This window comes from Suillus bovinus, assembly GCF_016758785.1.
Source record: "Suillus bovinus strain UH-Sbo-P2 chromosome Unknown EDB93scaffold_477, whole genome shotgun sequence".
Classification (NCBI taxonomy): Eukaryota; Fungi; Basidiomycota; class Agaricomycetes; order Boletales; family Suillaceae; genus Suillus; species Suillus bovinus.
Genome location: NW_024542533.1, coordinates 1 through 8,786, shown reverse-complemented (window position 1 = coordinate 8,786; position 8,786 = coordinate 1). Strand labels below are relative to the sequence as shown.

The 8,786-nt window shown below is 45.3% G+C and overlaps 2 protein-coding genes across 2 annotated transcripts; both read right to left on the bottom strand.

Annotated features, from left to right (window-relative positions):
* Nucleotides 1-20: 20 nt before the first annotated feature.
* On the bottom strand, nt 21-5,739 carry EDB93DRAFT_1259155 (uncharacterized protein; the record flags this gene model as incomplete). Its single annotated transcript, XM_041454154.1, has 10 exons — nt 21-285; nt 641-1,840; nt 1,890-1,991; nt 2,043-2,184; nt 2,718-3,132; nt 3,577-3,853; nt 3,907-4,124; nt 4,170-4,514; nt 4,567-4,711; nt 4,767-5,739. Coding segments are annotated over 10 exons (4,082 nt in total), but the record flags the coding sequence as incomplete, so codon positions are not given.
* A 1,088-nt stretch (nt 5,740-6,827) lies between these two features.
* Nucleotides 6,828-7,476, bottom strand: EDB93DRAFT_1110886 (uncharacterized protein; the record flags this gene model as incomplete). The annotated part of the gene is made up of 4 exons (XM_041448055.1): nt 6,828-7,000; nt 7,049-7,135; nt 7,191-7,280; nt 7,326-7,476. The coding sequence occupies 4 exons, from the start codon at nt 7,474-7,476 to the stop codon at nt 6,828-6,830; spliced, it is 501 nt and encodes a 166-aa protein (XP_041300487.1).
* Nucleotides 7,477-8,786: the final 1,310 nt, after the last annotated feature.

Genomic DNA, 8,786 nt, shown 5'->3' with positions numbered 1-8,786 from the left:
TCTGCCTCTCCATCTCCAACTGTTTCTTTTGGTCTTCGATCTGCTTCTGTCTCTCCAATTCCACCTGACTCTGCCTCTCGTCCTCAATCTGCTTGATCCTCTCCATTGCCTGCCTCTCCATCTCGTCCTCCTTGTCTTTCTTAAGGCGCGCAGCATCCATTGCTCGTGAAATTGCTTTCTCTTTGTATCTTTTTACGAGCTGCTGCCTCCTTTCCACCTTCTTCTTCTCCTCCGACTCAAGTTGAGCCGATGGTATTGCGTTTTGGGATGTCGAAGTAGAGTCAACTATATCGTATCAGACGTGAGCGTATTGATAGTTTGTCGTGGTGGCTTTGCGTTAATTTGATCTCTGCCGATCGCCTTGAACCATATCGCTCGTGCATGCGCAGGTTCAGATATACCCAGGGCATCACCGAAGACACTATGTTCAATCGTATTTAACGAAAAAAGTCCGCAAGAGCACGAGTCTGCTTGAGTTCCGTGTGGCAATGTATTTCCTTGATTTTCGAATGGGCCATCGAAACGGAGGGAAAGCCAGTGCTGTAACTTGGGAATAAAAGGTCGAAGTGCGTTTGGGAGACTAAGAGAGTCGCCTGCCTTCAGGTAGGTTTTTATCTAGCAAATGAGGGGAATGGCCTACCGTAGCAAAATATTTTCCGTCCAAAGTCGATGCGGAATGAAACAAAGTGGTGCACTTCTGGAATACACACTGGGAAATATAGAACCTTTCCTTTCGATAGCGTCTCTTCTAAGTTTTTGAAACTGCGGGGCAAGGAATTGACGTTGGGTTCTGAAAGGCGGATCGCATCGGCGAACTCAGTGTCTGTTATGACGATGTTGGAATGCGCTTCGACTAATCGGCGGGTGGTATACTGGATCATCATATCCACGAGAGTATCTGAGAGCCACGCGTTATCGGACAGAAAGCGTGCAAGTTGTGTGGTGTTCCTTAGGCCGCTTGAAGACAGCCCGACAAGCTGCTTGCGGTAAGGTAGACGAAGCATAACTTGACGTGCCGTGGTAAAAGGATTAGAAGGCGAAAAACTCCCAATGAAGCTCTCTTCGTTCTTTTTCTTCAACCAGGTATCTGCAACTACCCACGTCATCTTAGCCTCGCGAACTTCATGTAGTCTTTGCCAGAGGTTCAACATCCACAGGGGCAACGGTTTGTTTTTGAGTTGAGGATCGAGGATCGACCGCTTTCCATCCTGAATCGCGCTTTCAAGAGATGCGTAGAGGCTATATACCCACTGCTTTGGAGGTATACCTCTGGTGAGGTCTAGATCCTCGATTGGACGTGCTCTGTCAAAGCACGACGTTCCACTCTCTGTGAAGGACCCAGCCTCGATATCGGGCACGTTGAAGTCCAAGATTTCGCCTACAGTGGCGTCGGAGGAGGAGGGTAGAAGCATGGAGTGTACCTGCTCTGGTATTTTCATTACCTCCGACATAAGCTCTAAATCTTGCGGATCCAATTGTTCGCCTGCATCGAACCAAGTTCCAACCGGTACATGAGTAGTAACGGCCGGAGGAACGGTGGGCGCTGCGGAGAAAGGCGTGTCTTTATCCTCATCTAACTCAAACAAATCGTCCTCGTCGGTACCATCGTAGTCGGAGTAGTCGTGGTAGAGTTCGATGTCGCCCGTTCGTGGATGAAAGGTCTGCGACGAACGAGCATCGTCCTTCAGCCGATTGATCTCCTTGTAATTGTTTGTAATCTCTTGGCGCGGTTGAGATTTGCCTTGAGTCACAAATATTCTCTTGCGAGCTTTTTGGCCTTTGAATTGAGGCTCTTGGCCGTCTGGCCAGAACTGGCCTGGCTTCCCGCAATAGCTGACGACTGACGCGAAGGAATCAGACAAAAATCGATAGACATTCAGTATACGTACTTTTAGGATTTCGTTTAGGTTGTGTAGGCATTGTTTCTGCCTGTTCCCATGGATTCTCTGCCCAAGCCAATGGTGCGTCGGACGTCGATGCCGTGTCATTCGCTAAAGAACGTAGATGAGCTGTTGAAAACGATAGTTCGTGATTTGGCTCACGAGTATTCGACTCAACAGGGCGTTTCCTGCTCACAGACATGACTCCAGTCCGCATGGGACCTCTGGGTTTAGCGGCCTGCGGTTTCTCCGAGACAGTAGAGTGGATACGAGGCATATGAGATCGCAGAGAGTATGAGAAGCACTAAGTGTTTTGATAGTAGAGTAGATTTGGTAGCTGAGGGAATGTTTAACGTCTCACTGGAATTTCCAATGAGAGGTTCAGGTGTGATGGAAGTTGTTGACGAGGAACAAGTAAGCTGGTGAATTTAAGCTTATCTAAATGTGGCAGTGGTTATTGCACATGTGGCAGTGTTATTGACTGCCAAATACGTAGCACATTAGTCATCAACTCTAATGAGCTACTTAACAATGCGGGTCCATTAAACGCACATCGGGATTCTGATATTGTCGTAGATTTTGCTCTTAACTTAAAGTTCAAGCCACCCAAGGCATTCAAGTGTGGTTTAAATGTTGTACTAAATATTGCAAACCCCGATGTGATGATCCCCAAATATAATTGTTTTGATTACTTCTGTACTACATATACTTATGTTTCAGTGAGTTGTACAGTGACGAAAGAAGTGTTGAGTGAGTAAGCGAGGCAAATTTGCAATAGAGAAAGGTCCGACAACAAGCGACGGGTAATCCACGAGGATTCAGAATGTACAATCTGACGTCGCAGAAGTCGTCAAAGTCGTCAAAGTCATTAGAATCTCCAAAGTCTTCACAGTCGTCGAAGTCGTCAGAGTCCCCTAAGTCACCGGGGTCTTTGAAGTCGCAGAAGTCTTCAAAGTCTTCAAAGTCGTCAAAGTCGTCAAAGTCTTCAAAGTCTTCAAAGTCTTCAAAGTCTTCAAAGTCTTCAAAGTCTTCAAAGTCTTCAAAGTCGTCAAAGTCGTCAAAGTCTTCAAAGTCGTCAAAGTCGTCAAAGTCGTCAAAGTCGTCAAAGTCGTCAAAGTCTTCAAAGTCGTCAAAGTCGTCAAAGTCGTCAAAGTCGTCAAAGTCGTCAAAGTCGTCAAAGTCGTCAAAGTCGTCAAAGTCTTCAAAGTCGTCAAAGTCGTCAAAGTCGTTAGAATCTCCAAATTCGTAGAATCTCCAAATTCGTAGAAGTCGTCAAAGTCGCATGTGTCCCACAAGTCATCATAGTCGCACAAGTAGTCAAATTTCTCGGCAAGTGCTCAAGACTTCTTGCTGTAGTAAGTCGCTCGCAAGTATCAGTAAGTAGCCCGGCGTGTTGTTTCGTCCGCACCTAACTTCAAATTTACTATGGGTGAATCAAAAAAAATGAACTATTATGATATGGCGTTACAAAGGTGCGATTTCAAGGCGCTGCCTGCAATATGAAGGGAGTGTCCGAACTATAGATATTGTACAGTTCCGTGATTTCTATCAGTACAGCATGTAAAATTCAAGGCGGTGCCTGCGCTATGAAGAGAGTATCCAAACTATAAATATCCTACAGTTCCGCAATTTCTATCAGTACAGCATGTAAAATGTAACAAAATGATGTAATACTAGTGTGTAATAACAACACTACAGGGTGGTGAAGCGTTCTAGACAATTCAACAGTTCTTCTCTACTGACGAGTTCGCCCGGATGCATCTGGCTACTACTTCCATCCGTCTGCTTCTTGCGATACACAGATGTCGCGTTCTTTAAATCCTTCCAAAAATGTTTAACGATTGCATTTGCAATCTCATTCGCTCGTTTCGTCGTGCTCGTCTTGAGCTTTGGCCTTTCGGTGCCAGCGGCCACATATTTGTTGGTATCTAAGACCATAATACAAAGAGCCATTAAAGGCCTGCTGTACAGCTCTAAAGGTCGATGTTACACGTGTTCAATGTAGTGAAAACGGAAATGAACTCACTAACGCGACGCGAGATGCGCGGTAAGTTGACAACCATACGTTGGAAGGTTTCCAGAGAGTGTTCATGGACCTGGTTTGTCAAGGTCCTTCCTTGCTTATGGTCGACGTAACGGGAAAGTTCCGTTAGATGCATGGTTTCGTAATTATAAAAGTGCCCTCCTGTGGCGAAGGAGGCTACCGGTGTATACACCGCGTGAAACTGTCCCGGTGGTTGTATTCTGCAATTGTAAGCATGGATAGATACATAAGGACCAAATACTCACAGCATATCACCGGGCAAGAGAGTGACGATCTCTCCGTGCCAACTTTCTTCGATATTTTTGCGGCTTCGATAGAGATCCGTCAACTCTGGTGCTATCTCAGAGAGTTTAGTACGAGAAATTTCATCTTCGTTACGGTGTCTCCATAAGCCCCATTTTTTTTCGCCCGTTTCGACTTGCACAAAAGTAAGACTTCCGTCAGAGTCATGGTGCGGATGTGTCCAGTACGCAGGGCCATGGATCAATGCCCACGAATGGACGGTAAAATTGTCCGGATGGACTTTTTCACCAATGGGGCAGTCAACAGTGGTTTGATTCCATCCGTTGATAATGCCGCTATCGAGAGTGCTAAGCATAGACGGTTTAGTGGTATGTTAATGTAAATATATGTGGTACTAACCTTAGTTCTAACGGGAGACCTCCCTGTCCAAATGCAACGTCAAGAATGCATTGAATCTTGTTTGGGTCGTGTATGTTGTTCACGAACTCTTCGAGAGTCGCGTGCTGATGCGGATATGTAAAATCTTTGGTGCGTTGTTCAGCGTCTATTGTAACTACATTAGATAGTGTAATGCAGATGCGAATTAAAAACAGACTCACCATGTACGACTACACGCATCAAGTCTGACATGCCACGATCTTCTAGGTAATCTAGATCGAGAGTTGCAGGCTCGGGTCTACTTATATTTCGAATAACAACAGCCTTGTTTACCCGAATCGCCGCAGAGATTTCGTCGCACAGTTGCCGGCTTTTGGTGCGCCAGTCGCTGTACTTTAAGTGTACGACGTTTTTTGACGTCTCAGGAAGCGATTCCGGAAGGGTTGCAAAGTAAGACACCGTCGTAGCATCTTCCTGGCACACGTTTACGCCATCCCTGACTATGCACGGTAGCACGGTAATAGATCCATCAGACCATGTGATGGTTTCTGATTTCTCGTGCACCTGCGAGCCTATAATCGGAGTTGCGAGGTCACGAGAGTCGAGGTTTGTGGGAACGGATGGGTTGGGTGAGGAAGGTTGTTGTGAACTTTCGGGGGATGACGACGTAGGATTAATGTGTTCGGGGATGACGGTCATAACCTCTACATCGCGCATGAGGGGAGGTGGTTTTAGACTTTTGCGGGATGACGATGTAGGGTTAATGGGTTCGGGCACGACCGTCATCACCTCCGCATCGAGCATGATACGGGGAGTCGGCCTAGTCGCGACGTTTTCCTCATTAAGGAGGACGGGGTCGATTGGAATATCGACAGGCGCTGAATCTGAGCGCTCCGCCACAGGATTTGTCTCATGTGACGAGACACGCTGCCTCTTTCGAGGACCTTGGTCTTGAACTTCCGCGTCACCGGTCTGCTCGGCCTTCTCCTTCTCCTCCTTCTTCCGTTTACGCCATGCACGCTTGTTAGCTGTGTTCTTCTCCCTTATTTCTTGCGCCCTGATAGGATCGCGCTTCTCGTTCGCCAACCATCTTCTTTGGCGTTCGCGCTGCTTCTCCTCTACAGTCATCTCGGCGTCGGCAAGATCTTCGTGATGAAGCCTCCGCTTCTTGTCTCCCTGGTCGTGCTGTGGCATTATATTAACAAGGAATTTCCTCAGTTAAGATAATAACAAGCGTGTAATCTAAGATGTACGAGTATGATACTTGCAACGCGAGCAAGTAAAGGTAAGAGGAAAGAAGTGCGTGTAGAGTGGCAAACGAACGTCTTTAGAATCGGCCACACATTATGTAAGATTCCACACCAAATTCCTGTCATTGTACTACAGCTCTGAGTCGTAGTGGACTTTTTGTCGACATGCACGGTATTTTATATAGGAGTTTGATCCCATAAGGTAAGCGTAAACGAGGTAGCTGAAGCGATGAAGGCTTTTCCTGTCCTCAAAGTCTCCAAAGTGTCCTCAAAGTCATCACATGCTCAGAGTACCTTAAATTTGTAACAGTCTTTAAATTCGCAAAGTCCGGATATGTGATAAATTCTACAGTCATGGAAGTGATAACTGTCCTCATAGTCTTATATGTCCTTGAAATCCTTGAAGTGGCGAGACTGCCCTCGGAGTATTATATCTAATTCCAGTAGCGGAAGTTGCGAGACTGTACAGTACATAATTCATAAACACACTGCAACTTGTAATCTATTTAAGTCACGCAAGTCGTGAAACTGTCCGCAGAGTCTTAAATGTCCGTTCGTGGAAGTCATAATTGTCCTCAGAGTCTTGGACGACCTTGGAAGTCGTGAGATTGTCCTTAGTCATAGTCTTAGATGTCCTTGAAGTCACGGAAGTCGTGAAACTGTCCTCAGAGTCTTAGTTGTCCTTTTAAGTCGTGTCAGTCACATATCCTTAGACGTCGTTGAAGTAATAGAAGTTGTGAGATTGTCCATTGTCTATATCGACTATTCGGTTGTGTTAGTATTACAGTTGTTATAAAGATTAACATTGTCGTGCCCGAATGTGATGCAAGCCGCATCCCTCCAGCAGCATAATGCCTTGCTTCTTTCATCTGGACGGTTCCATTCCGACCACAGTCAATCGCCAGTTCAATGCCATCCTATCGTCTTATTCAAACACACGCACCAAATCAGTCACCGAAGATTTAGATCCACCTGTGTGCGTTCACCCAGTGCACTACATACATGCGAATGTATTCTACTTCAATATAGTCTTCACGACCCCCCCTGCAAATCTTTTAGTACTACAAGTAGATCGTCCATCCTCTCTTCCAAAAACGCAATCTTCTCTGATGCGATGGACGCTGCATCTCGCATTGCCAACAGTTCTTCTTCTTTCTCCTCTAGCAGCGCTTGCGTGTCCGCTAAAATATGTGTCTCCATTTTCCCTAGACATCACTTGCAACTAGCGAATATAAGATATTCACGACACGTACTAGCCTCTCGTTTTGCCGCAGCAGCAGCCCTCCTCTTTGCTATCTTCTTTCTCTGAATTTCCTTTTTGATATCGGAACGAGTTAGGTCTTTAGATCCAACAAATTAGCAGCTGACGGAGTGAGATTCAATTGTGTGACGCACCAGTTTCCTCTTGCTGTACGATGAAAAGTGCATCTTGCTCTGCTCTCCGCTTGTTACGTTTCATCGTGCCTTTCTGGTACCTAGCAAATACTATCGAGAATGTTATATAGAATAATTCATGCTCGTGGGACGTACAGATATCCTTTTGTTCCGCCACACGCAACGCACAACGTTTTTCCCACTTATCCAGCCCTTTCATCGTACGAATTCCGGACTCGAAAGCCTGCGAACAAGTTCTTCGGAGGTGATTTTCCTGCCAAATTTCTTTGAATTTGGATAGCTGCATTGCATGTATCTAAAAAGAATTAGTTGTTCCGATGATCAAAAGGACGTGTGGTTACTACCTTTTTGTTCCATGGTATTATCTCTAAAACCTCGACAGACCTGGAGCTGTAAGGAAGTCGCGGTTAGACAATGGATAATATAAAGAGTCAGGTGTTGGTATCCAACAAATTTTGTAGAGGTGTCTAGTCTGAGTTACAAACTAGAGATCTGAGTTGGATAGGCCATCAGCGTTTGACTTACACCTGCAAAACTGTTCAAATGTCACAACACGTAACATTACCTGATTAGGAATTGTGAAAACGCTCGAGTATTATGACTCATGTATGCATGTGTCATACAAACATTACACATTATACTATCATTCGACGGGAAATGCACAATTTACACTTATTGCTGAATAGCAACACAACAACAACACATATTCGTATCGGATCTACTGTAGTGTATACTTTAGGTCTCTGTGCATTAGGCCCAACAAGAATTTTTTAATTTTGTTGCGAGCTTGTTGCAGCGGCAGCACTGGAAGTTGAGGTGTCGAAAACACAATAGAAATGCACAATTTCGTCACACTATGTCACGCGCGGCACCTCGGCCAATACACAATGATATTCACAGTCCGACAGCGTGCAAAGCGAATGAAAGTCCAGTGTTCCGCACCGTTCATAACTTCAAGCTTCAATAACGAGCTCCAAATCAAATTTCATTGAGGGAATAATATCTAGTAATAAATTGCATCCTTGATACGTTTTTCACGATCCTCGCGTGTGAGAGGAGGTTGTGAATGTGGTGAAGGGCGGTTGCGAAAAACTCGAGCTGTCCTTGGCATTGGTCGACTGTCCTTGTAATGTAACAATGTCCTCTGGTGTCTTCAAAGGAACAGATGCTGGTATGTGCCGATTCTGCCGAATGCAAAGAAAGCGGAGACTCAACCAAGCCGAGAGTGTGATTTCCCAATCTAGCCTGACCGTCACGCTTTGCTCATGAATCGCGAATAGCATGCTGTGGTGGTGTCCTATTGACATAGAAACACCTGGAGTAGATTCAGGATGGTGCATTTCACATATTTTGAACTTTCTGTGTTGATAGGTTAATGGGATCTGGGTGGATCTTGGATTTAGTGTCCAAAAATCACTCATTTTGGGCACACTCGCACAATGTTTCATCTCGGGAAGGCTTCACAGCACCGATTTTAAAATTTTGAATTGGTAGTATTATTGAATGTATGCTAATAATTGTCCACCAGCTGTTCCGAATGAAATATATGTAGAGTGGTGAGCTCTGGAGTGCATTGTGCATTATCCATCGATTGTG